The 27,414-nt window shown below is 39.7% G+C and overlaps 1 protein-coding gene across 7 annotated transcripts; it reads right to left on the bottom strand.

The window, feature by feature from the left end:
* Positions 1-128: 128 nt before the first annotated feature.
* rufy2 (RUN and FYVE domain containing 2) lies at positions 129-26,931 on the bottom strand. Of its 7 annotated transcripts, none has more exons than XM_061744702.1 (20): positions 26,637-26,931; positions 24,197-24,485; positions 17,328-17,501; positions 17,100-17,217; positions 16,009-16,110; positions 15,782-15,905; positions 12,256-12,320; positions 12,089-12,154; positions 11,919-11,988; positions 11,251-11,352; positions 11,006-11,122; positions 10,817-10,921; positions 10,511-10,585; positions 10,310-10,422; positions 6,376-6,495; positions 4,116-4,245; positions 3,883-3,977; positions 3,649-3,697; positions 3,403-3,483; positions 129-2,175 (listed from the first exon to the last, which is right to left on the bottom strand). In XM_061744702.1, exons 2-20 carry the CDS (start codon positions 24,270-24,272, stop codon positions 2,032-2,034), a joined length of 1,926 nt encoding a protein of 641 aa, XP_061600686.1. In that variant the 5' UTR covers positions 24,273-24,485; positions 26,637-26,931; the 3' UTR covers positions 129-2,031. The 7 variants fall into 7 exon arrangements, with proteins under 7 accessions (XP_061600686.1, XP_061600694.1, XP_061600703.1 ...); XM_061744710.1 differs by having other exon boundaries at positions 24,197-24,489; XM_061744719.1 differs by having other exon boundaries at positions 10,310-10,407; positions 10,829-10,921; positions 26,637-26,930.
* Positions 26,932-27,414: the final 483 nt, after the last annotated feature.

Raw genomic sequence — 27,414 nt, forward strand, 5'->3', positions numbered from 1 at the left:
ACCTTGTTTTTGAAAAGTTGTTTGTGTGCGGGCTGCAAATGATCAGTTATGAGCGTGATTCAGTAAAAAGGAAAAAGGGCACAAATAATTTATTTTAGCCAAAAGAAGTGACATTAAGGACGCAAGCATTCGTGCTTGTAGCTTGATTTATTCAGAAACTGCTACAGTCAAGACCGTTGGCAAAATGAAAAAGGATTTAGTGGGCTTAACCTTTTAAGAACATTATATACAATGTATCATTTTATCAACACTGTACAAATCCCAAAGAAAAGTGGAAACTGTGTACGATCAACACTGTACACAAGAGTGACCTGGGTTCAGCTCAGAAACATTTGTTGCACTAAATGACAAAACTAAAACTGCAAATGGGAACAAATACTTCCAGTTATTCCAAGATAACTGGTTATAAACACAGTAAGTGCAAGACCGTAATATGTGTCGTGACTCATCACTCAATACCACGGACAAACAAAATCTTTGATTTAAAAAAAAAAAAGGCTTCGAGTGTCATTTTCCGTCAGGAATGGAGCAGCAGCAAGATTCTTCTAAAACCTCGGATCACTACTGACTTCACGTTCACAGTTACCTGAATGTCACAGGAACATGTTGATGTGCATCATCACAAAAGTGATTGGCAAGTGTTGGCAAACTTTGTAGCAAAGTTGTCACAAGCTTTAACATTTTAGTCTGTTCTCAACAACCACTCGTGGGTGAAGAGGTTATCAGTAAACACAAGAGCCAGTCTTGCTGACTGGATTTGTTCCCCTTGGTCCTTTTTAAGCACTACCTGCAACATTAGTGTGAAATACAGTGAAATGTGCCTTTTAATGTACATGTCCTGGCTTGTGTTGCTACCTCTTTAAAAAAATAACATTGGATGTCATTTTGATGATTTACAGAAATTCTTTCTGTAAAAATTATGGGTTACTTTTGGCAGCATGAGAAATAATATCCACTTCATTTAAATAAGCTTGCATGGCACCATTTATAATAAAAAGTTCTCTTGAAAGCCACAACCCCACAGAGAAGTCGTCTAGTGTCAGCAGACCTGCAAATTCTCTGGAATTAAGTTTTAAAGTTTGTGACTTATTGAGCACAAAATACGAAGCGGTGACAGTTCAGATGTGACCTATGAGCCTTTATCATTTTTCTCATAATCTCATACATTTCTACGGAGTTCCTGGTTAATTTAGAGAAAATTACGCCTGTTTGAGGTTAATTGATCTGTTTAAACACTCTCAAACGCTAAGTCTATTTGTATTCATATCATTCAAAAGAAAGTGCTGGAATCAAACTCTGTGATGGGAACAGGAACTGTGCTTCATATCCAAACTATAAAGCCATTTTTATGGCTCTTTATTTGCATGTGTCTGTCACATGTACTATAATGATGTGGTTCTCAGGAGAAACAAAAGCCTTGGTTCAGAAACCAGTCCACATCTAGCAGAAGCAGTAAGTGCAATTTCACTTTCGGCCCGATAAACAGTTCCTTATTTTATAGCCAGACTCTTTCATCCTCAAAACCATGAGTTAATGACAGAACTGCGACTAATCCTAAACAAAAACCTGTTATCTTTTTGAAGGTTCCTACGATCACCAAGAGAAGAATCTGCTTGTGTGACTATTGCCTAATTTACTTCCCAGACTCTTAAGTTTTTCTATAAATAAAAAGTTTAATCAGTTATGACTAACTTTTTACAATAAAATTGTTTAGCCTCCCCTGTTACCAGGTTGGATGTTGCAGCTCATGTCACATCAAGCTGACTGCTTCATATTTGTGGTCAAATACACACTCCTCTGCAGAAGGAGATGAGTAAGAATGATTGAGATGCTGCTCATTCAGCCTCTGAGGTATTTTGTTCAAACTACAAAAGGCAAATCCAAATAATCTTTTTGTGCACGTTGTCCAACCCCCTTGCAAACCCTGTCGATAAAAACTGACAGATTGATCCTACAGAGAGCTGCAGGTTGGATATCTACAAGTCTTAAATTGAGATTGTTTTCAAGGTGTCCTGGCAGTGTTGCAGGGCCTCATGTTGGGTTGGACGAGCATCTCTGGAGCAGCAGCGCGTGACAGGTGTCGCAGACTCTGACTGGTTTGGGAGACGCTGGCAGGGGAAGCTCGTTGTCGGAGCAGCTGTTGCAGAAAATCTCCCCGCAGTTCCTGCAGTGGTGCTGCGGACACACAAACAGTCTCAGCTACTTATTTTTTCACCAGTTAGAGGCTCAGGGTAAAACAATGTGCAAGGAGTATGTTCATTAGAGTGGACAGGTTTTTGACCTTGTCACGCAACAAAAAAAAGGACTTAGTAGGGGTGTAACGATACACTAATCTCACGATATGGTACGATACACGATATTGAGGTCAAGATAACGATACGATATTATAGCAGTATTTTTTTAACAACCTTGAATGAGGAACATGTGACTGGAAAAATGGTCTTTTATTTGAAAGACACAAAATACCAAACAATACTGTGCGTTTGCCCTATTGTTACAGTTTGTAATGCTTTATAGCTGTTTAAGTTTTAAAGAGAAAGCCAGGCCAACTATTTTCCTCAAACTGAACTAAAAGTAAATGTCAGGTTTGCATTATGCATCTTCAGTTTCATACAAGTAAAAATATTTTGCCACAAACTGAATAGTTTCTCTCATGTATGATCTGACTTTTTTCTTTTCCAGAAATGTAACAACCAAAATTAAATAAATAAATAAAAGTAAATAAATACATACAATTTTACACTATAAAAAAAGATTGATTCATGCTCACCTTATAAGTGTAAGACGAGATTTATTTTTGTTAAGAAGGTTATTTTAGTAATTCAGGGTTCATTATTTTATAAATATATTCTTTATATTCTGATGTAAATCAGGGACTATAATTACACTAGTCAGTTTATTAGTCTGTTTTAGATTGGGCAGAGTGATACGCCACAGTACGGCACTAGGTGCTGTGTTGATCTGTGTTGATGTTCTAAAATCCTACACTGTTGAGCGGACATCAAAGTACACTGGAACTCGGAAGAAGTTCCCTCCATGTTTATCCTACTAAAAAGGTTTAATTTAATAAGGTAAGGCTTAACTCTACACCAGCCTTATATAAGTAAAAGCTCAGAGCTCAAAACGGGACCGCAAAACGGTACTAGTTTCTTCTGAGCGGAGTAAGATTTTGGTCCGTGGGTCGAGGCGCGGTCGGCACGCGCGGTCAGATGCGCGTTACTAGTCAACACAATAGATTAATATTAATAACCTAATATCGCGATACAGTTTGTCACCTCCACGACACGTATTGTGACGTTTTTGTATCGTGAAATTTCGTGGCACGATATATTGTTACACCCCTAGGACTTAGTAACATTATATTTCATTTAATTCATTGTGTGAAGTTTAGTAAAGACTGACCTTTCGTCTTGAGATGGAGAACTCCTTCTCACACAACTTACAGTGAGTGGCTTCTTTGTCCTTCAACCACACCTGACCTCCCTGAAACAAAAGCACTTTTTTTTTTACCTTACATAACAAAAGACTACATCTGCTTATCTATAGACATAACATTTACAACATTAGGCTTATTCTTGCTAGTGGATGCCTTTTTAATCTCTCCAGGCCCAAGAAGCAAAAGTATAGTTCTATTATAAACAATTGTACCTGCAGAGCTTTGTTGGCCTCTTTGATGTCCTCAATCTTTAGCTTGGATCTGAAGACGAACAGATTTAAACGACGACGACAGGGGAATGAAACGGAAAGAGTTAGGCACCACTGACTATTCGAATCGTTCAAAGAATGGATGAAAATGAAATAAGGGTTGTAAATGTGTTTTTATAGGTATATAATTAGTTTTTTTTCCAAAAACAGCCTAATTCTTATTGAGAATTGCCATACTCGCTGAGTTTGGAGCCCAGTTCCTCCAGCGCTTGCTCCTGGTCCTCACAGATGCTCTTCAGCTGGAGGTTTTCATCCTGAAGACGATGGAACTCCTGGAGAGCGGAAAAACAAAAGATCAATGCATGGGCAGAGGACAAATACGTTGTGCTACAGGTCAGAACTAAGCACATGATGACAAACACACCATGAGTGAAACAAAGCACACACGTGATCCATGTCCCTCTCCGTACCTTTTTCAGCCCGTTGATCTGCAGCGTTTCTGCGCTGAGCTGAGCCACCGTTTCTCTCTCTCTGCCCAGATCGTTTTGTAAGGTCTGTCTCCACTCTCTCTCTATCTTCAGGTCCGTCTCCAACTGCTGGCTACGGGTCCATCATGGCCAGAAACAAACACACATCACGAGAATACAGATTAAAAAAATTAATAAATAAATCAAAATGGAAAGTGAGAAGACATGGCGAACACTGATTTTTAAAATCGTTTTTATTTCCTTGATTCAAAAGTCGAGGTCATGTACTTCAAATAAAAGTTCTGGCAGTGATATTAATTTAGTTTTTTTACATAATGTATTATTTTAGGTCATATTTTTGGTTTGAACGGTACACCGTAGGTCATTTAAGAGTTAATATTTACAACGGTGACCCCTCCTCTTCAAAACTCACTCTGGCATGTTGGAGATCCATTCTTAAACCAGTGCCCTATTTTGATTACATTTTGTAATTTTATGTTTTTCCACCAGCTTTTTGAGGATTGATCACAAGTTCTCGAGATTCTGTATCCACGGCAGTGTTTTAACTAGAACTAAGCTCCCTAGGTAGAGAAGCAACCTCAAACTTGGACGGTCTCAGGATGTTTCACTGTTGCTACGATACAAGACTGATGGCAGCATTCACCTCGTCTTGTGTGCACAATCACTATCAAGGCGTCACTGGAGAAAATAACTGCACCAGTCCTGTGGAGTTGCGTTTCTTGGAGAAACGTGGCTTCTTTGCTAGCTTTCACACCAACCAGCTACACCAGTGTTTCCCAATCCTGGTCCTTGGGGCCCTTTGTCCTGCATGTTTTAGATGCTACTCTGCTTCAGCACACTGTCATACAAGGAGCTGTGTCATCAGCAGAGTAGTGCAGACCATGACGACGAGGTAATGAGGACTGTTAATTACAATCAGGTGTGTTGATGCAGCAAAACGTCTAAAACATGCAGGGCAGGGGCCCACGAGGACCAGGATTGGGAAACACTGAGCTACACACTGTTGAGCAAGCTCTGCACTGGTGGTGGCAGCACAACTCCTTGTTTTAATCCTTACAAGGAAACCCAATGGCCCTTGCAGTTTCTGTTTTTTATTGAATGTCCCGGGCCTGTCTTCACTGTAGTTGAACCTCTCTCTTTGACATTTTTGAAAATGTGGAAAATGGTTCTTCCTCTAACACCAGATGATGCTTTCTTGGGCAAAATGAGGTTAGATGATCATGTTGCACCTTAAACACTACATCTGTATCACCGCCAACACTGTGACTTCATTGACTGTACTGCTCCTGGTCAACAAAAATGTTAAGGTGAGGTATTTGCAAGTGTGCATTAGGAATGGGTGATATTTTACCGTTCACGATATACCATCAAAAAAAATCCCCACAGTAATAATTTGTCATCTCGCGGTAAAAACGATAAATTCCCGTTGATGACGTTTTTGTGTAACAAACATGGAGGAAGGCGGATCTGAGAGCGAGGAGCTCGTTGTTAAACGAGGCTCCAGCTCCGTTATCTGGAACTGGTTTGGATTTAAAAAGAGAGACGAGGAGCAAACATCATCTATTATATGCAGAGTCTGCAAAAACAGAAGGAAATGGTTGTTACATTTTGATATAACGTTTGACTATTATGAAAAAAAATTTCAATAGTATCTAATTTGTGGCATGTTCCAAGCACAGGTTAATTCGCACATTTTATTTATATTAGAAGAGGTCATCACTGATTGGATTTTATTTTCAGTGAACTTTTATTTATTTGTCCTGTTTCTTTATTTATCAAGTTGTATTTTTTTTCTACTTTGTGATTTTATAAGCTAAGAAAACTTGAAGGACAATGGTACTTTAGATGTTTGCACTGTTATCCCACTGTTTAAGCCATGCAGTTTGAATAAATGTTGAATCTGTTCTTACATTTCAAACTTGTTTCATTTGAGTCATTACAGTTTTGCAGTACAGGTGTACTCATTTAATTGGTTTTTAATCATTCAATTTAATTGGTGTAGTTTAGTAGCATTTAGTATTCTTTTAGAGCAGTGATTTGGGGGCTCCAAAGACTGAATGTGGTGATAGATTTATAGTTACAAAGGTGGAGTTGAATTGGTATTTTTTTTTATCGTCATTTTTATCGTTATTGGGATAAATGCCAGAAATTACTGTGATACATTTTTTAGTCCATACCGCCCATCCCTAGTGTGCATGTGTGCAAGTCCACCAGTCGGTCAGTCTGAGGGTGTTTTGCTTACAGCTGCTTCTCCCTGTGTTCGATCTGCCGCTGCAGGCTGTCGGCCTTGTTGGCGAAGTCCAACTTGAAGCGCCTGGTTCCCTCCTCGGCCGAAGTGCGTTGCCTCTCAGCCTCCTGTAATCTGCACCATTATAACCAGGGACAAACTCAGGACCATGGAGAGAAAAAACTGGGAGGCGTGTGAGGAGAGAAAACAATAGAAGAAGGTAGGGGAGGGACGTCTGAAGGGAAGGATGTAAGCGGTTGAAGAATAATGACATGAGGGAGGTGTGGATGGGGCTGGAGTGAAGGAAAGGCATCGTAATCTGGACTGTTACAAGGCCAGGGAGCAAAACTGTGCCACAGCGGGATGGGACTGAACTGAGGAGTAAGGAAACAAAGCAAAACAGAGGGCTGATGACTCCAAAACATATACACAAGATGAAACAATGAGGGAAAAGAAGAGTAAAGGACGGCTAACAGAATGGAGCTTCTGACAGCAAGAAGTTTCCTGCACTCTAATATATGTGAGCGGCTGTTTGAACCGGGTGAAGAAACTACTATTTCACAACTTCTTTTCAGGATAAAGTGACTCATAAAACCACAATATCCAGCAATTGTTGATGTTAAGTCTCATTATCCCTCCTAATAAATGGTTCACTGTAAACACACCAGCAGCTGAACACGTCCAAAAACTAATCACACCCAGCACTTTCAAAACATTGAACTTTATTGATCACTAGTGGTATAAGACAGTAGTTGTGAGCTTGAAACACCTATACTGGGTGTTTCTTTTTTCTACAAATTGATAGTATGATGAATATGGAGTTAGAAATGGCAAAAGGATCGCTACCAAATATATAAACACAAAAACTCAGGAAATATGCCGAGAGAAACACAACATGGTTGTCTTTGTGAAGCTCGGTGTTGGAGTTCTTCCATTTGTCTGATAAGAGTTCTGCAGGCAACCTTTAATTTTTGCTTCACGTGATATTTAACAAGGCTGTAAAACAAGAAAGACACGAGCCATGTCTACCAACACACCCGTTTTTAAGTTACGGTGCACTACATTTACTCTCCAGCTTCATCCGAATGTCTAACTGTGACTCCAGCTTGAAACCGCACCCTCAAATGTGCACTATTGTTTGCACTGCCACCACGCTGCTGCAGTGGGATATTCAAATATCACATGATTGTATTTGGTTCCAATGAATCGATTAGCCACTCATGACTCAGTATCTATTACAAAATGGCTTAAGTGTGATTTCAGTCACAGCGAGGGAGTCACGGCTGGTCTGGAGCCGGTCGGGAGGTGTAGTACATGCGGCAAGAAAATCAAAAGGCTCCTCTCTGACTACACGTCTGCAGCAGATCTCGGTAACTGAATGTGATGAAATGTGGGCGGCAGCGATGTTGATTTAGCACACACAAGTGTGTGGTGGCTTTCTTGTTATAAACACACATTTCAACAGCGTCAACTGCACAGGGGCCAAGACGGACAGCGAAGCACAGACGCGTTTATTCAAACTGCGTCCACGTTCATGTAGTCTCAGTCGAGTTTACATGAACATCATTTTGCTTGGAGGAGAAAAGGCTAATTTCTATGTGATAGACGAGGCAAAAGGTATTTTAGGGATGAAACGTAATCTCTCCACATATCATGTTGTTTATCATCATCCTAGACAACTCCCACCTTTACATAATCCTGCATGATAATAATAACCCTAATAATAAAACAGAAACTAATTAAATACAACAGTTATTCAGCCTGCACATTTTTTCTCACCTGATGTGATCAATAACAAAGACGATATCTCAGAGTCTGAACTTACTGCATATAAACAGACTACTTGTCTTTGTAGGCATGTATGTTCCTGCCTGAGCCTTGTGAGTACATCAAGTAGCATATGATTAATTGAAAATGTGTTTTCAGTTTCCTTTGAAGTATTTTAAAGATGATATATTCAGACAGTTAAACCCAGACACCTGTAATAATAAAGGACTGAGACCACGACCTCACTTAGTATAAATCAATTTTTCCGGATAAAATTTAATCAAAAGATCGTGAAACGAGTTGCGAAGATCTTTACGAATCCCCGGGTTTTACTGATGAAGGTGTTTCAGGTACTAACGTGCAGTCCAGTTTCATCTGACTGCAGCTATCCGGCCGTAAAACCATGTGAATATCGTGTGCAAAAATAACAGTAATGTTCTTAGAAGTCCAGTCAATTGTCGGTCCGTGCGAGACCTCAGAAGGAGATGTCCTTGACTAGCTTATACTGGTGCTCCGTGTCCGTGCTGGCACACTTAACAAACGACATAGCAAGAGTTCTGGTCTGACTGAGCAGATCCATATCACTGCGCAGAGGAGCAGAGATAAAATCGGCAGGAAAAAAAATAAATAAATAAAATAAACATGGAGGTTTCAGGGGAGCAAAATGGATGGATGGACAAATGGATGGCATATAAGAGACAAACAGAAGGGAGGGAAGAGGAAAAAGAAGGAAGGAAGAAAGGATGTCAATACATCAGTACTCTAAGTGGCCCCCAGTTACACTGAACATTGTATTTTGGCGACTTATAAGCAGAGCAAGAAGTGTTAATGAGACATTGAAACAGAGAAATCTGATTTCAGGCTTCCAGATGAATTCCGCAATCAGATTTAAACAGTCTGGATATATTTCCTTTCATAGTAAGTGTGACCAATGAGAGCGGTGGGAGGAGAGGTAGAGAAAGGTCATGTAGGAGATAGATGACGTTAACAACAGCTGAGGGCTGCTGCGTTTATCAACATGGAAGATTTACGCCTGGACAGCGAGAGAGGAAGAACTGATACTATCACTGCTGTGATTTATCTAACGTAGACCACATGTTTGTTTCTGAGGGGATTTATCTCACACTGGCTGCTAAATGACCTGATTTGATCAAAACCCTTTAGATTCTTTCATACTTCTCAACTATAACAACGCAAAACTTCCACAGAAAAGTGTAACCAGGGTCTCTGTCCTGCGGTGGCAACCTACATGAAACTTTCAAGCGGCTAAATCAATAAATGGATAAAAAAATAATATCACAACCAATCACAAATATGATGGAACAGATTTAAACCAGTGGGAGAGGAGAAGGGAGGGATGTACCATGTTGACTAAGAGATGATGAGACAAGGACGGGTAAAGAGACGGCTACACGGTGACCAGTGTGTGACGCTCTCAGCATGCACGGTCATATCTGCACATTTTAGTTTCACTAGATGTCATGAAGTAGGGAAAGCAGGGTTCCCACAAGGAAAACATTGTGACTTTTAATCTAATAATCTTGTCTGCAACTTGTCCTGTAACCAGTGCTTGTATTAGATCATCCTCTCTGAAGGTTAACGCTGTATTTTATAGAATTGGTCTCTATTTCAAATGACCTGACTGGTTATTCAAACCAACATCTGGAAAATGGATCAAAAGCAAAACTACTTGGGATAAATCTACTTATCACATCTCACTATATGTCAGGTGTACCCCTCAGGTATCAGGTGGTATCACGAGCTGCTTCCTTGGGGAAACCCATATCACAGAAGAGAGGAAAGAAGGCTTGCATAACTTGTCCCCATGTTCTCACTAGTTCACTTCTGCATAGCTACAGTACGACTGAAACTGTGCAGAGCTCTTCATAAGTCATTATTCACATAACAGTACAGAGTAGCATTTACTTCAAAAGTCCATATGATCTAGAAAACAAGAAAATCTAGTTATTTTAACAATTTCAAAAGGGGGTCCCCAAAGACATAAAACTGCTTATGCTAGAAAAGTATTAAATCCTGTATTGTCAGCTAAATGTTAGTTAAATAAAAGAGAAACCGAGCAGCAGAAGACCTGATTAAGACAGCTGGATGTACAGGAACATGGGACAAAGGGGTTTGATTAGCGGCGGTGACGTGCCCATGCCGGCAGCGGTCGGCTTCTAACCTCTGCTCCAGCTGCTTCATGGTGGCATTGATCTGATTGGTCTTCTCCTCCAGGCGACTAATCATGTCGTTCTTCTTCTTCATCTCCTCGTCGGATGACTGAAAACAGGAAAACTGATGGATTTTATATTCAGCAGTTTGTTTCCCTTTTCCAAACTTTTTTTTGCAGATGATTTGAAGATGAGCATGTCTGTCCTAGTACCTGCATCTTCTGATACATTTCCACGTTGATGGCTTTAACCTCATCCAGTTGATGTCTCAGTCCGATCAATGTGTCCTGAAAGTAAAAGTAAATATTAATAGCACAAACCCCATGTAGCAATGCATCAAACAAAGATGGTGAAACCTTTATTTTCCAGTTTCACGGTGGATTTGCCTCATGGTGTTGGGGATTTTAATGAATCCAGTTTAGCAAAGTTTAAATGATGCTGTACTTGCTATATTTCCCCCACACTTTACATCTGTTCAATATGCATTTTTATTTTTTAAATAATACAGAAATCTTTACATGTCTGTCGACCTGTTTTTCGTGAATGTCCTTCTCCAGCAGCTTCATGGCCAACTCCATTTCCTGTTTCATCGACACCTGGACGACCAACTCATTCTCCACATCCTATGGATGGACGGGATCCACATCAATAATCTGTTCACTTACAGATGTTTTGAAAACACATTAACCACAGAGCTACTGTGTGACCTGTCTGAGCTGGCACTCCTCTTTCAGCTGTCTCCGGGCCTCATTGTACATCTCATCCAAACCCTGACGAGATGTTTTGTACGTGTCTCGCTCCACCGTCACGTCACCTTGTGTCACCTACACATACACATACACAGGAAAAACCATGACCCGTATCAGTGTAGCCAGCTTTGGTGATTAACCACATGATCTTGAGATCATGAGCTTGATCTTGTAATTGTTAGTGTAATTGAATGACTGTGCACCTCTAAATGTTGTTGTGCCTTCAGAAGAATCAGGCTGTTTTCACTCCTCAGCTGCTGGTTTTCCTCCTGGAGTTTGATGATGTTGTTCTTGGCTATGGCTAACTACAAACACAAACATGCACGCATGTACACAGAAACACGTAATTATGCTGATTGTTAACAACGATTTAGTTTAGTTTAGTTTATTTAGCACATAACATAAAAAAATAACATTACACAAATAAGTGCAGTTAAAAGAAACTGTGCAGGGAGGAGCGAGCAAGCCAGTAGGCTTATGAGGAGCCCCCACATAATAACATTTAACAGAATAGTTATGAGGATATAAAATCATAAAAATAAAAAAAAATATATATATGCAATATGGTACCAACTATTCCAGACTTTGACACCTCTAAATCTAAACAAAACTGGCTTCTAGATTCCAGACATTTAGGCAGATGTAGGGCTAGGGCCTGTCGAGTTGAGTAGGAATGAAATTGAGAGTTTGTGGCAAAGTATGACCTAAAGTGCTCAGGAACATTTCCTTCTGAGGAAAATATCTTGTAAAGAAAAATGCATATTTGGTAACTGTTGATGTCATAAATAGTAAGGATCTGTAGATTTTTAAATTTAAACATTTTTGAGGATTAAGCTCAGATATACATGTATACTTTTACTCTGACCCTCACCTCCTCTATGAGTTTGGAGTTTGACTTCTCGAGAGAGTCCACTCTGCCCTGAAGACCATGAACTGTGGAGCTGAACACAAAAACAATTACATTAAAATCAACATCTGTTCACCGAGTTTCACCATATTTATAAAAACTGTTATCCACCAGAATTTATACAAAAATCTTACTTCAGCTGTCGATTCAGTTCCTCTACGTAGTTCTTCTGATCCAAGATGGATGCTATCTGGCTGTTCCTGTTGTCATGGAAACGGGCATAAAACAGAAATCTGTATCACATAACAGAGAAAGATATCAGCCGCATAAAACAGAGTAGACACACAGCAACAGATCGTACCTCTCCTCACTTCTGTAGTCATCAATGTCGTTCTTCAAGTACATGGAGAAGTCGATCACTCCGACCTCAAATTAAAATACATAAACAATCAATATCAGTGGAACGAAAATGAGAACAAAGAAATGTCACCATGTGGTAGTTTTTGAAATCCACCACACCATTACCATTAAGTTATATTACCTGTTTGGTTATTTTACAGAGTTAAACTAGGATTTTAAGCTCCTTATGCTGCTGCCAAAGTGATATGCAAAATACAAAAAAAAAGAACACATCTAGACGCTATGAGTGGTGTTTATCAGATATCAACAATTTATCAGTTGAATAGGGGTTTCATAGTCCACTGAGGCCAAGACTGAAGTCCCACATACAGTACGGTAGCAGCAAGAAACTTCCGTGAAAAGCCAGGAAAGGTCACCGCATTTACAAGAAATTACTTTGTTTCTTTTCCGTGTTCAAACAAATTTAATTATTTCTTGCAAACAAAAAGCTATGAAATATCTTTGATAGCGTAACAGTTAACGGGTAAAAAATGCCAACTTTAATCTTTTCTCCACTGAGATGATGCTCAAGTGTGTGATCATTATCATTTGTGTGTGTGTGCAAGATAATGCAAAAACTATCAAAACACATTTCATGAGACTTGGTAAGGAGATGGACCAAGGCCAACAGAAACTACTACATTTTGGTACCGATCCAGATTATTAAGTTCTATTATTAGATAATAACTTATCATTAGTTGCAAACCTAAATTGTAGCAATCAAACGTGATAGATTATGTGTCTTTTTTCTTCACCAGCGTCTCCGTACAGCAGGGCTGGGAAGAGCCGCCGTCCTGAAGGTTTTAGATGTTTCCCTGCTTTAACACCTCATTCAAATTAAAGACTCATCAACAGCTTGTCGTCAGAGTCTGCACAAGTCTGTTAAAGACACAGTCAGTTCTATCCAGGTGTGTCGACGCAGGGAAACATCTAAAACATCTGGGACAGTGAGCCTGGACCGGTACTACCCAACCATACAAAATACCCAAAGATTTGTGTTGTGTTTATGTATTTTATTTTCAGGTTTTCCCTTCAGCTTTAGATATTCTCATGTCATTTTTACACCTGCTATTAAAGAGTCACATCTGCCCAGGTTTCTGTGCAACATTGCACCTGAGTGACTATATTCATTAATTGCAGGTCGCTTGGGTTTCACATTTACATTTAGCAGACACTTTAACTGAAGGCAACTTACAAATGGGGACATCTCTCGAGAAGCAGTAAAGAACAGTAAGGCTATAAAGTAAAGTAAAGTAAGTAAAGTAAAGGCTGTCTGTCCATGATATCATAAGCGAATACCCGTGCAGATGCATCACTTCCCCTGTTTTGTATCATGGAAGTGGGAACTACAAGTATGTACTTTTCAGGCAAATGCATTGATGTAGAGAGCAATTCTACTTTGATTGGATGACGCACTTGCGTTTGGTTTCATTTGCAGTCACTACACCTCCTCACACCTCCATAGAAAATTAACAGGATGCAATACAAGCATTTTGTCGTGTATAGTGGACACCAGTCTGGTGTATGAAAAGAACATATATTCTCCCTTTTCTTTTTTTTCTAACACTGTAAAGTGCTTTCATCAACATCCCACAGAAATACAGTGTAATAGTGCTGTTATAACCATGCCTTCACAGCTCCACATCACCCTCCTCCTCCACAGATTGGGAAATCAGAGTGACAGATGTCACAGGATGAGCTAATTCTGCATAGCGCAAAGTTTAGTAGAGATAAACCTGGATAAGCTGAATATTTCTACTCTGGTTGGGGTTCAATGTCACAGAATGCTGTAAATGCAAGTCACTCATTGAAAGTCATCTTTTCAGACTTTGAGAACCCTTAACAATATTGGGGTTTTTGAGCTGATACATATTACATTTATTAAATGGAAGAATTCCAGTAGAACCAATAAAGAGTATGGCAATAATTGAGGTAAGTGATAATCATGCAAAACAAAAGCCGACTGCCTTTCTGAGTCACATACGCCTGATTGTTTTGATGTTGTTAAGCATAAAGCAACTTGACAACGACACCTATGCCAGCAACACAACAGGCCATCAATGGACACCCAGGCTGCTTGTAACATTCGTTGATAAAAACGCTTGCATAACAAGTATCTCAGTGTCCTTCAGTCAGGTGTGAACACAAGCTGTCCAGGATGATTGGAATGGCGAGATACATCTTAAAAACATGAGCACCGCCTCAGCTCTGCACCTGCCCATGACAGGACTTCACAGACAGTTCCTGGCAGTAAATGTAGTTCCTGAAAGGTGTCAGCAGTGAATAAACAGGTCCAGGTCAAAGTTCAAGTAAGCATAGTCTGTAGAGCATTTTCTTCTCTCATTTTTCTTCACTAAGGCATACATGTAATGCTTTTGATTTACAAAAAAGGTGGAAGAAAGAAAATCTGATTCAACATAGAAGAGAATAATGCAGGGGTCTTCAACTAGATTATTCAGGGGGCCACATCTGCAGAAGGACTGTATGGAGAGGGCCGCACTGCGTGTGCGCACAAAGCACGCAGGCGGAAAATTTGGGGGTTTTCAAAATGTATTTTGCACTCAAAGAAGAAGATTTATGTATAAATAATACATTTGTGCTCAGGAATGAGCAGGAGAATATATCTGTCTAGTTTACATAATAATTATGTATTTATTGTCTCCAGATTTAGTCATTCTGAATGTTAAATATAATATTCAGATAAAGAAATATTATTTTAAATGCAAGTTCATTTTGAAACCATGCATTATGCAAACTTAATGAAGTTGATATTTACCTACTTTTAATAAAACAAGCCATAATGACAAAGCACCACTTTCCACCAAGATTAGGTTATTGAATATTATATTAAGCATTGAGCACAAGCATTTCAGTCCATAGTAGCCAGTTTGATGTTATAAATAAGCAACCAAAATATTAACCATGAGCTCCTTTTATCTGTGCATTATATCAGCAAAACAAAACAATTGCATGAAATTATAGGAGAAGTCCATCTGAAATCCAAAGTCCTCATTTAGAGATTCAAATGAAAAGAAATTTCAGGCCAATCCTAGAAGTCTAATGATGTAAACAAGTCCTCTATAAACGGAGGTTAATAACAAATAATGTGACAAACATTAACACTGTGCAACACTGGCAAAAAATCCAAAGGAGTAAAAAAACATCTCCAACAGAGATTAACATGTACAAACACTGTCCAATGAATCATTAACCAACTGAAAAGGCTACCAAGCATCTTAAACTTTTATTAATTAACAAAATGCGATATGTAAACCATGTTAGTTTCGCTTGCCGGCCGGAAGTGACGTCCTATCGATCGGGACAACACTACTTTCCCCCCCTTTTTTGAAATATGACCAGGGGCCACATAAAAGCTCCTGGCGGGCCGCAAGTGGCCCGCGGGCCGCCAGTCGAATATCCCTGGAATAATGTATACAAGTGGAAAATACACTACTCAAAATGTCAATACGCCTCCGAACAGCGGTTACCTGAGAGTCCAGGTCCTCGCCTTTGACACACAGGTTTGCGTCGATGACGTTCAGGCCCACCAGCAGGCCCACAATCACTGCTCCCTCTTCCTCCAGCATGAGGGCTGAATTCTCGTAAAAATCACTGAGGGGGAAGATACGATTGGTTCAAATAAATACACCATCTGACCATCCATCCTGGAAACATGTGCTGACGAAACACAACAAGTAAACAGTGGTTTATTTACCTCAGCAGGTCTTTTCGGGTGATGAGCAGTCGCAGGTAGTCGGCCAGCCGTTTCTGCATGAGAGCCAGACGCAGCCAGGCTCTGGCTCTGCCTAACGGAGTCCTAGAAAATACAAAGACAGCAGCGATAAGTTCACATGTTGAGGAAACCGTGATGTGAGGGTGTCAGGCTGTAGATATTGTGGCATGATTTGATGTTTGGGCTCAGATCCACAGTAAACATCGCCTGGTTTTAGTGTTTCATAGTGGTCTCATCATAATTAAACAGTCTTTGTTCAAGGTTTTAATTTCTTCCTGTATTTTTCTTCCAAAAACGGTGTTTGCAACAGCTGCTCCAGACACATATGGCTCAGTTTCGTGGCTAACGTCTGGTGGGTGACTGTTGGTCTGACTCAGCAGCTGTGGAGGAAACAGAGCGTGTTCTCTATCTGATACCACACAAATGTTCCTCATTTTGCTTGATCAGACAAAACGCAAATATTTCTAAGTTGTTTCTTTGTTAGGAGGGAATCATCCATATGTGGATATTTTAATATTGTAAAAAAAAAAGCAGCAAAACATTATTTTCATATAATATTCAACCCTTTCAATAAATTCAATATTGGACTATCGGACTATTTTTTTTATTATTATTATTATTGTATATATCAGTACTGTTTATAGTGTGTCATACTCTGTTATTATTATTGTATTATTATTATTATTATTATTATTTATATTTCTATTGATGCCTCTTGTTTTGCACTATCCCCTTTGCTCACTGCGAATTTCCCCGCTGTGGGACTAATAAAGGAATATCTTATCTTATCTTATAACAATACATCATTCTATTTCATCTATTACAAACCATTTTAACATTTAACTCCTTGTTATTTATGTTTAGGAAGAGTAACAGAAAAGTGTTGAAAGCAGAAGTCGGTCGTCGGGATGTGAAAGGTGAAGTGAAAGTAAACGGAGGTATTTCCCTGACGTGGCTCAGGTCACATTCTCCTGTTTCAAGAGCGTGTCATTGTTGCGGCTCGTGTTCCTGCATCACCAGGTTAAGTCGAGCTAAAAGAACCGAGCAGGTGTGCGCAAGAATTCACTCCTTACTTGAGTCCCGGCAGGTCTCGCACAGAGGCCGAGATCTCTGCTGCTTCTGGACACAGCTTCTCCACCAGCTCCAGAGGTCCCCACAGAGACTTATTAAAACCCAGGAAGGATTTCTTCACTGGAGACAAAGGAAGAAACTGCTCAGACTGAGAAACACCAGCACATGAAAATGTATATGTAGGACAAATTTATTAAGCAATGAAATGTAAAAGATCCTCCTCTTTTTACCTCTAAGACCATGTTTTAGGCAGTGCTCCATGACCACGAAGAACTGCTGCAGAGGCGGGTAGTCTGAGTCTAGAGTTCGTCCGAAGCTCAGAGCCGACTCGATCAGACCTTTAATGCTCAGCTTGGCCATGTTCAGCAGGTTAGCTCGCTCCATGGCCATGGGGTCTCGCATGGCTGCAGGGAAACAACCCACAGTAAAAACGCTTAAAATTCTCAGGATAAGGTCCATTTCTATACATCTTCGGGTCAAAGCTTTTCTCGGGGGTCACCAGGTGAGACAAATCACCCGTTCATCACAGAAAAATATCACAAAAAGCCATCGACCCTCACACTGGGTCCGAGAAGCAATTTAGAAACACCAATCAATGTTGCATGCTGGTGTTTGGGTTCTAGGAGGAAGCCAGAGAAAGGAAACACAGGAACGGGGAGAAAGCAGTGGGGATTTGAACCAGGAATCCGCTTGTTGTGAAGCCATGGCCCTAATGCCCACTGCACCTTATTAAGACCATTTAGAGGTGAAGATTTTTCTGAAAAGCCAGCGATTTACTACTTCTTTAGATTCTGAATTATAGATTAAAGCCAACTCCTGATTCTCCAACAAAAAAACATTTCATTTAACAAAATCATATTACATCTAGTGGTTAAACCACACAACGATGCTCACAGAGCTGGCTTTCTTTCAGTGTGAGAGCTAGCGCTCTGCAACTCATAATATTTTTATAATAATTGCAATTTTGGCTGGTGGTCACAAGAATAATGTAACTGGGGAAAAAAAACTATTATTTTCCCCACATACTTTGTCTAGGAAGTGACAAGCAATTCAGATATAGACTCCACTAGTGATTTCTTTTTTCTTTTAACACAGTCATAGTAGGTTGGAATAATATCGTGGTCACGCTGGTATTTCTGGTCAGAACTATTTAAGGGATGATTTGAGCAGATTTCCCAGCATTTGACATGTTGGCATGGATCATTTGTATTCAGTCACTCAATTTTTTTCTTTTTACATTTAAGTTTACCAAGAAAAATTGAACCTTTTTAAGTTGGGTTTAAAATCGCAACATGATAATGATTGTGATTTCCCCCCCTATGATCGAGTAACCCTAACGTGAAGAATAAAACAGCTAAGTTAGCCATGTTTATGTCTTAAAAGTAGTTAGAGTTGTTGCAGTTATCTAGTAGTTATCTCAAGCATTCCGACTAAAGGGAACAACTTTAAAGTCCATTTTCACCTTGAAAATAAAATGCAGACTTGGGATTTTTTGTCAGGTCCGTAGGACATGGCAACCATAAAAGATAAATATGTGAGCAAAGTATATTAAATCTTCAAAACTGGAAATAAGCAAATAGTTGAGATTCTTTTCTCTAACATTGCTGTACATTTCTAGTTGTTAGATTTCCATGAAAAATAGCCTCCATAGTTTGATAGTGTAAGGTCCCACAGTCATGCCTGTAAATGTGTTACACACACGGATCTCTGGGTTAATGTGTAGCCACGTTCCAGGGTGAGATGTAGACAAATGAAGCCACGTGACTCGGATGTTGATATCAACAAATCAGCAAATGACTGGGGGGCGCTGTTTCAGTAGACCCGGAAGAAGTGATAATCCTTGGACTACCTGGGACTAGCAGTATCACAGCGTGACTTCTACTAGAGTACATCTGAAGTCACTAATGGCAAAAATATAAAAAACTAAAGCCTTTTAAATCTTAAAGCTCAACCACCAGAGTAAAATTTTAAGCAACACAGGGGAATTTAGGAAAGATAACTGCATTCATACTGATGATGTCTCATCAGAAAATATTTCCCTTAAGACATTAAGATGTTCAAACTACACTGTTAATCCAACCAATAACAACGATTAGGACCAACAGTTATTTGGCATTTTCCTTGATAGAAAAAAATAATAATAATATTGACTCCAGTCATTCAAATGCAAGGTTGTGGTTTTTTAAGTCCATGTGACAATAATCATAACATGCTGCATTTAGGAGAGGGTGGGAGGTATGAGAGGATACTGAAAATAGAGGGGTTTAGACACTGAGCTCTTGTTTACACCAGTCCTGCACAATTACTGACGTTGTAGTATGATCAGCAGATGGCAACACAGAAAACAAAGCAGGGCAGCCTCGGGGGGAGTCATCAGTGGCATGTGAGACTTCAGGCAGTAAGGTTGTCTGGTGTATAAACAACAGCATCAAAAGCATGGACAAATCAATTGGTCACACGCTGAGGGTGAAAAATACAACAATTAGAAGACTGAAAAGCGGTTTGTCACACTGCAACATCTACCACCCCACTGGAGACCGTCTATTCAATGTGGCCAAATTGTCAATTTACTAAATAGATGACACTTGACAAGCTGAACAGTTTCTCCTACACTAAACTTGCCCCTGAATGTCATTAGTGCCGTTATGACCAATCCCCCACATCCTTGACACCCAAGGGTGCTGGCATGGGTGCAGATCCTGGGGGGGACGGGGGGGACATGTCCCCCCTAATTTCTGAAAAACACCCTAAATTATTCAAAATTGAACAACTGTATTTTCAGACTTAAAAGGTTGAATATGTAGAATATTTATTCAAAATATATTTCTAAAAAAATAATACATCCACGGTGCGTTTTGAGGTGTACAGAATTTTTTTTTAGAACCGTTTACCACCATAACTGTGTTAAAACATGATCAGTTAGTTTAAACAACTTTTTTAGGGCTCCATATTTCATCCATATATCAATTGATCGTGCATAAAGTAGTCCTATAGGATAAAAGGAAGATAGTGAGAAGAATTTGAGATGAGTAGACACTACATGCCCAAAACCCTTAAAATTATGATTTACGAATATAACAGTTAAGTAAGCAGTGACACACACTGTTGGCTGTTTAGGTTGGCTGTTTTTGTGCAGTATTTTTTGGCGAGTTTACAAATTTATGGCATGGTATTAGGGCTGTTCGATTAATCAATTTTAAATCATAATCGCGATTATGTAATTAGAACGATGTTAAAACGTGAAACTCGTAAAATCGATTTTAATTTTTTTTTCTTTTTTACCTTGTCTGCACACATATTAATGATTGATACCATATTAATGATTGATGGAAATACCTCTCAATACCTGCGACAAGTGCCCCATCGGAGAGGCTCTTTAGTGTAGGAGGGGGCGTTGTAACATGCCACCGGGCATCCCTCAAGCCAGATGCCGTAGACCGTAGACCGGCTCGTGTTCCTTGCAAAAAACTTGCAAATGTGAATAGCAAATGTAATGACTGACGTTACACACCTCTACCTCCTTCATGGGTTGCATTATTATTTAGCATGCAAAGACCCAGTTTAGTTTAATTAGAAAATGTCTTGTTTTATTTAATTGGAAATATAACTTACTGTATGTTTGCAAGTGCTGATTTGCTGATTTTTTTTTCAGAGATAAAACTTTATATTTTATTATATTTTTTAAAACTTTTTTTCAACTTATTTTACAGAGTTTTGCACTTTATTCATTCATTTTTGGTTTAATAAGAGCAAAGTTTGCACTTAAATCCCAATGGGGCAAATGTTCAATAAAAAAACAGCATATTTGAAATCATTTCTTTGCCTTTTGTCAATTCACAAAATAATCGTAATCGAAAATCGGATTGTGAGAGAAAAAAATCGAGATTTTATTTTTGGGCAAAATCGAACAGCCCTCCATGGTATGAGTTGCATATTGGCAAAAAATTTTAAATTAAAATCACGTTGGTGTCCCCCCCAATCCTGCCCTCGGATGTGCACCCCTGGCTGCTGCTGTCCAGACAGACTCGTACCTTGGATGCTCCAGTCTCCCGGCAGAGACGGCCTGTGCTCCGACACTTTGGGCAGGACGTGAATGCTCCCTGAAATAGTCTCGGACGCTTTCCTAGCCAGAGCGAAGATGGGAGCCTGCCATCGGCCGTCTGCTCCCCCTCCTCCTGCAGCTCCCCTCCCCGTGCTGCTGCCAGCCTTCTCCACGGCTGCAGCTTTCTCCTCCTGCAGCCTCAGAACCCCGAACACCTGAGCCCTGTCCTTGCTGCCGTCCGCCTCGTGCAGAGCCAGGTCGTGCTCCGCGGCCGATGTCATGTTCCTTCAAATTATTACCGCCGGCTGCAAGCGAGGTCGCTTTAATGCAAATATGACGAGTGCAAAAATTAAAATAGCATTGGCCAAAAAGGATGACAGGTCTAACCGGTATTGAAAAACCAAACTACGAGCTGCTACCGAGCTGCCAAACCTTTACCACCATAACAACAAAAAGAAGAAGCGTCTGTCTCGCTACATGATGTGCACTGAGAACGACGGCGTGAGCGCATGCAAACGCTTCGCGGATAAAGTGTCTGTTTCGCCAGCCATTGTGGCGGCGAACAGATTTGTTTACAGACGGGAAGCCGGAGCGAGAGTGGCCGGGTGTGCTGCGCCCCGCTGCAGCCTCGGGAGGGCGGTGTCCGGAGGCCCGGCAGCACACAAAGGCAGCACGACGTCATCATTTCAGCCGCGGCGGCGCTGACAGCTGCGCGCCGCCTGCCGGTGGAGGTGGGAACTGCAGGGCGGCGTATACAGTCAATGGCAGCTGCGCTCACAGATGCGTCTTCTCATAATATACAGGACTGTCTCAGAAAATTAGAATATTGTGATGAAGTTTTTTATTTTCTGTAATGCAATTAAAAAAACAAAAACGTCATACATTCTGGATTCATTACAAATCAACTGAAATATTGCAAGCCTTTTATTATTTTAATATTGCTGATTATGGCTTACAGTTTAAGATTAAGATTCCCAGAGTATTCTAATTTTTTGAGATAGGATATTTTAGTTTTCTTAAGCTGTAAACCATGATCAGCAATATTAAAATAATAAAAGGCTTGCAATATTTCAGTTGATTTGTAATGAATCCAGAATGTATGACATTTTTGTTTTTGTAATGGCATTACAGAAAATCACAATATTCTAATTTTCTGAGACAGTCCTGTAATAGATAAACTATAGAGTTTGGTTTCAATCAGGGGATTTGTATGTATTGTCCATTACCTTCTGGTACTGTTGTTCTTACCATCACTGACGTGTATGTATGTACTATATGTATGTTCTATATGTCCATGTCCATTATGTCCATTACCTTCTGGTATTGTTGTCCTTACCATTGCTGGTATTTATTATAAATATAAGTTAACGGTTAACTGTCACCCGTGGTGACAATATATATTTTTCCTGGATTTGCGCGCATTGTGGCCATGAAATGCATCTGCATTTCATGGCCACAGTGTGTGTAGATTTAAGTGAGGTGAACTGTAGAATAATTTTTATTATAATTTGATATACGGTAGGTCTTTTGTTCATTGTTTTGGTTTAAATGTTGAGACAGGAGGAAGCCTTAAAAAAAAAAATCTGTCAAGTTGTTAATGAGAAACAGGTGGGATTAAATAAATTTTCTTCTTCCCACTCCCTTTTGAGTGTTAACGAGTTAATTTGTATTTTGAACCTGCACCTGATAAACCTGATAAAGGTATTTGTTTAATTTTATGTTGCACGCAGGTCACTTATGTTTATGTTGTATTGCTCGAAATAAAATATGAATTGAATTGAATTGAATTGAATTGAATCAGCGATTACACTTTACCAGGGGTCTTCAACCCTGGTCATCGGGACCCACGGTTCTGCATGTTTTAGATGTCGCCTTGCATCATCACACCTCATTCTAATTAATGGTCGTCATCTGTTTGTTATCCAGGTCTGCACAAGTCTGTTAATGACAGTCATTTGTATCAGGGTGTGATGAAGCAGGGAAACATCTAAAACATGCAGGACAGGGGCCCACGAGGACCAGGGTTGAAGACTACTTGAAGACCACATCTATCCACCTGGATTACATGTTGTAAAAGTGGGCAATCTGGTTACTTTTACTGGTCAAAAATGACTTTATTGCATTTTGATATCTCTTTAAGGTTTAACAATTTATAATAAATTAATTCATAATGGGGGGGTTAAAAAGAGAGCATGAGCGTTCACATGTAGTAATGTAGATTACACACAGTCTATTTGTCAATGGTTTAGGGTCATTTAATTTGACCATCCGTATACTGAATTTTAAATATATTTTGCAATAAAAGGTTAAAGAGATTTTTTTTTTCAAATGTATTAAAACATTTAAAAAGGTTTTATTGATAACAGTCTATTCTACTATAGCTACATATTCAGTTTTTTAGGAGTGAGTAGTAATAACACTATGGAGAAGAAGAAGAAAATGTTGATTCTGTTTATGACGATGAGTTTACTGTGTTTGATAAGAATCTAGACTTTTTTTCGGTGGGGGTGGGAGGCTCTAAATGCTTCTAAATGTATATTAAACCTACATAGAAAAAATATTTAACAGTATTTGAGAGGGCAGGAATACAATACGGAAGCAAGGTGATGAATTCATAATCATAAACACAATAAATAGGAAGAAGAAGTAGATAAAGGAGGCGAAGGTGAATAGGCTGTGGTTACGACTTTCTGTAAACAATTTTGCTGTCTGAAATTTAAACCTAATTCCACTCATTATTGTTGTTATGAGCTAATCTGCCTAATTAAACCAATTATAATTTTAAAGAAAAATGATAAAGAAAGATTTTTAAAAAAGTCCATCATTATACTATCATGGAGGGTGAAAGAAAATAAAAGAACTGCACATAGCCAACGCGCATAGCCAATGCTTCTGCATTTCTGAATTAGCTTGATTCATGAAAATGTTATCTTGCATGGCCTTTGATATAACCCATACTAGTTCAGTCTGTGGATGGATATCTGCCATCCTGTTTGTGAAAACGTCTATGTAAGACAACAAAAGAAGATGTAATTGAGACCAGTCATCCCATCATACCTTGACCGTAGGCCAACCGCTCCATACTCTCACTGTGAGTGATGCCCCAGCGATGGAGACTCTGAGGGGAGTACATGGTGAGTGGCACTCGTCCCACCACCGCCTTGTGGCTAAGAAGATAATAAGTCACAGAGTCTTGAAGCTGGAGTAGTTTCTTGTTGACTTGGTGCTTGGCAGTCAGGTTTTCTTGTATTTTCAGAGATTCCAGATGACTCTCCTGCACTGTAGTGGACTATTATGGTATGTTTGGTCAGGTCTGGCACACTCGGGATATGCTGAGCAGAAATGCCTGCCTGACACAGAAAAGAAAGCACAGAAGGATCTTAAATGCAGAGCAGTCGGAGCATCAGGAGTAGTACACAACTCAATGCATTGAAATTACATTGGCTTCTTTAATGTAAAATAAAGAGAAGTTCAAGTAAGGAGCCATTCCTGAACGCACACGGCTCAGAGAAAGACCAATACTGAACCAGGCAATGGTAATGAAAAAGGCAGTTATCTCTACTGACAGTATATCTTATATCTCAGAAATGCTACAGTTACAGTTTAGCTTGCTATAATTTTGTTAATGAAGGAAATTAAACATTGCAGGAGGGATGTTCAAATCTAATTACAATAAAATGCATTTTGATTCAATGACACAATGTCTCACTCACCACCCACATTTGCAGGAAGTTTTTTGTTCCCATTAGGACCACATCCAGTGGGCCCAGCTTTCTGATTGCATAAGTCTCACATCAACAAGACAATGTTTAATCCATTACAACGGGAGTGGTATAAAAGTATTACAAAACAGGTTACATTTCTTCCTCTTGTGTCCTTTTCCTGTCCCTCTGCGTCTCTCCTCCTGTAATCGCTAAAGGCTGACCAGGAATCATGTGACCAGTTCATGCAGATCTGTGGCTCGGTGTTTGTGCTCATTCTCTGAAAGGCTCTTTGCTTTTCTTTTTCTCTCAGAGAGCACAGAGCATAAGCTCCAGTGTTGACGTGCATTTTTTCTTCCTTCTGTCTTAAGTCCATGTACTTGTTTGCCTGCTTTTCAGTATCCATGAGCAAGAGGAAACCTGCATATGTTTGTCATTTTTTGGGCTACATACAGATTTTGTGTATTTTTCTGTAGTCATCGTTATAATTTCAGATGAATTATATTTGATACATTTATTTGAGACCTCTGCATCATCTCATAATTAAAGGAATAAAATAAATGATTTACACTATAAATAAGTAATTAAAATGACCCAATATCAATATGAATCATAATGATTGTTTAGAAACGCCATAGTATTAGAAACTTCTTACTAATTTCAATATATAATTAACACAAACATAGATAAAGAAATATATAGAAAATAGGATTTTCTATGTATCATTTCATGTGTCATGTTTAAAAAGGTTAACTGCCTTTCACGTTTTCCCACACTATTCCAAATTTACTACAATTAACAGACATCACTTGAGCCTAAATACTTTATTTTATCCATCCTGATGCAAATACATAAAATGCCCTAAATGATTTAGAAATACAAACATACTACATGCAATTATTTATTAGCTTTATTCTCACTACAGTAGCTCTCATTAAAATAATGAATCAAAGTCATCTGTTTAGCGTTGGATCGCTGGTTTTTGTCCGCGTGTCTGAACCACACCTAAAGATACTTTACTCCACACTACTGCCAGGGCACATGATAAACTCAATCACTGAAGGGACCCGCCCTTCTGCTTGACTGACAGCTAAATCAGCCAATCAATACGGGCAAATAATGTTCTTTCTACCAATAGCGTTGCGAGGCTGCGCCATCCTAGCTCCGCCTCCCCCCAAGTATGACACGCCAATGTAAACTATAATGCTGCGTTCCATTTGTCCTCGGAAGTAGGGATTTCCTAGTTCCCAGTCGGAATTTTCAACTGGAACGCCCCTCGAAGTGGGATTCCCACTGGGAAAGTGGGAGAGTCTTCACCACCCCCGAGTTCACATTCCAAGATGGCTGCCCCGGTTGTAAACAGTAGAAGAGAGCTCTGTAAAAATTCGTAGCACTTCATTCTAGTTTTGGTCACACTAAATCAGTCGTATACAAGTATTGTTCGGCATATATATGCTGCTATAGTGTAATTTACATTTTCATGTGGTATATGCGAACTACAAACTTGTTTTCCTACTTTGTAACTGGAACGCTGATAACTCGGCTGTGACGTCATTCCCAGTTCCGACTTCCGAGGTAAATGGAACGCAGCATAAGTATTACTATTATTATTGTTATTTAAACCAAACAGGAAACAATTATTATCAAGAGAGTTGACATGACATTTGCTTAACTATCCAAAAATATATAAATTATAGCAATATCAATAACAGAATATAGTTTATGGACGTGCTGCATGTATGGTCGCTGTAAGTCACCTGCATGTCACATGTTAATGTTGAATGACTGAACCTCACCTCAGCAGGAAAGAGAACCGGAGCTGAGTGTTTATCATCCAACTTCCTTGCAGTCTTTAGGCTGGTCTTTTACCCATGACGAGTCCGTGAAAACTGGGCAAGGTTGGTCATCCGAGCTTCAGTGCGTCAGCCACATGTCCCATGATGAAAACACCAGCGATGGTGGTGAACAGATGCAGCCGTGAGTGGATGGGGAAGATGCTGCGAGCCTGGCTGCAGTATCAGCATGTGTCTGCAGCTCAGAGGCAGGAACTAAAGCCGGTACACACTCGGGGGATATCGCCGACAGAAACCACAACCATCACCCCACACGGTGCCCAATGGCAAGTGAGCTGGGCGAGGAGGAGGGGGGTTGAGAGCAACCTGATTTATGGGCCCGCGTTAAATCGACGCAGAGCCTACGCCGTAGGGTACGGCGCGCCGCGTACCCTACGGCGTAGGCACTGCGTTGGTGTAACGCGGAACCATAAATCAGCCTTAAATACAGTGGTGAGAGCACAGGAACTGACAAGATGAAAATACCGGTACACAACTGGAAGAGAAAAAAATCTGCTCGATCATTTGCTTGTGCTCAAATGTAAGTTCCTAAGTGAATAGAGCATTTGAATGAAATTGTATTATGGTCTGTTTAGTTTAGTTTATTTATTTAGGATCCCCATTAGCTGTTACACTTGGCAACAGCTATTCTTCCTGGGGTCCTCATCATACAGAATACATACAAAAACATTGAATTAAAAATAAAAATAAAAATATTGCAAGAGAGAACAATTCATTACAG

The sequence above is a fragment of the Cololabis saira genome, chromosome 2 (genome assembly GCF_033807715.1).
Source record: "Cololabis saira isolate AMF1-May2022 chromosome 2, fColSai1.1, whole genome shotgun sequence".
Lineage (NCBI taxonomy): Eukaryota > Metazoa > Chordata > Actinopteri > Beloniformes > Belonidae > Cololabis > Cololabis saira.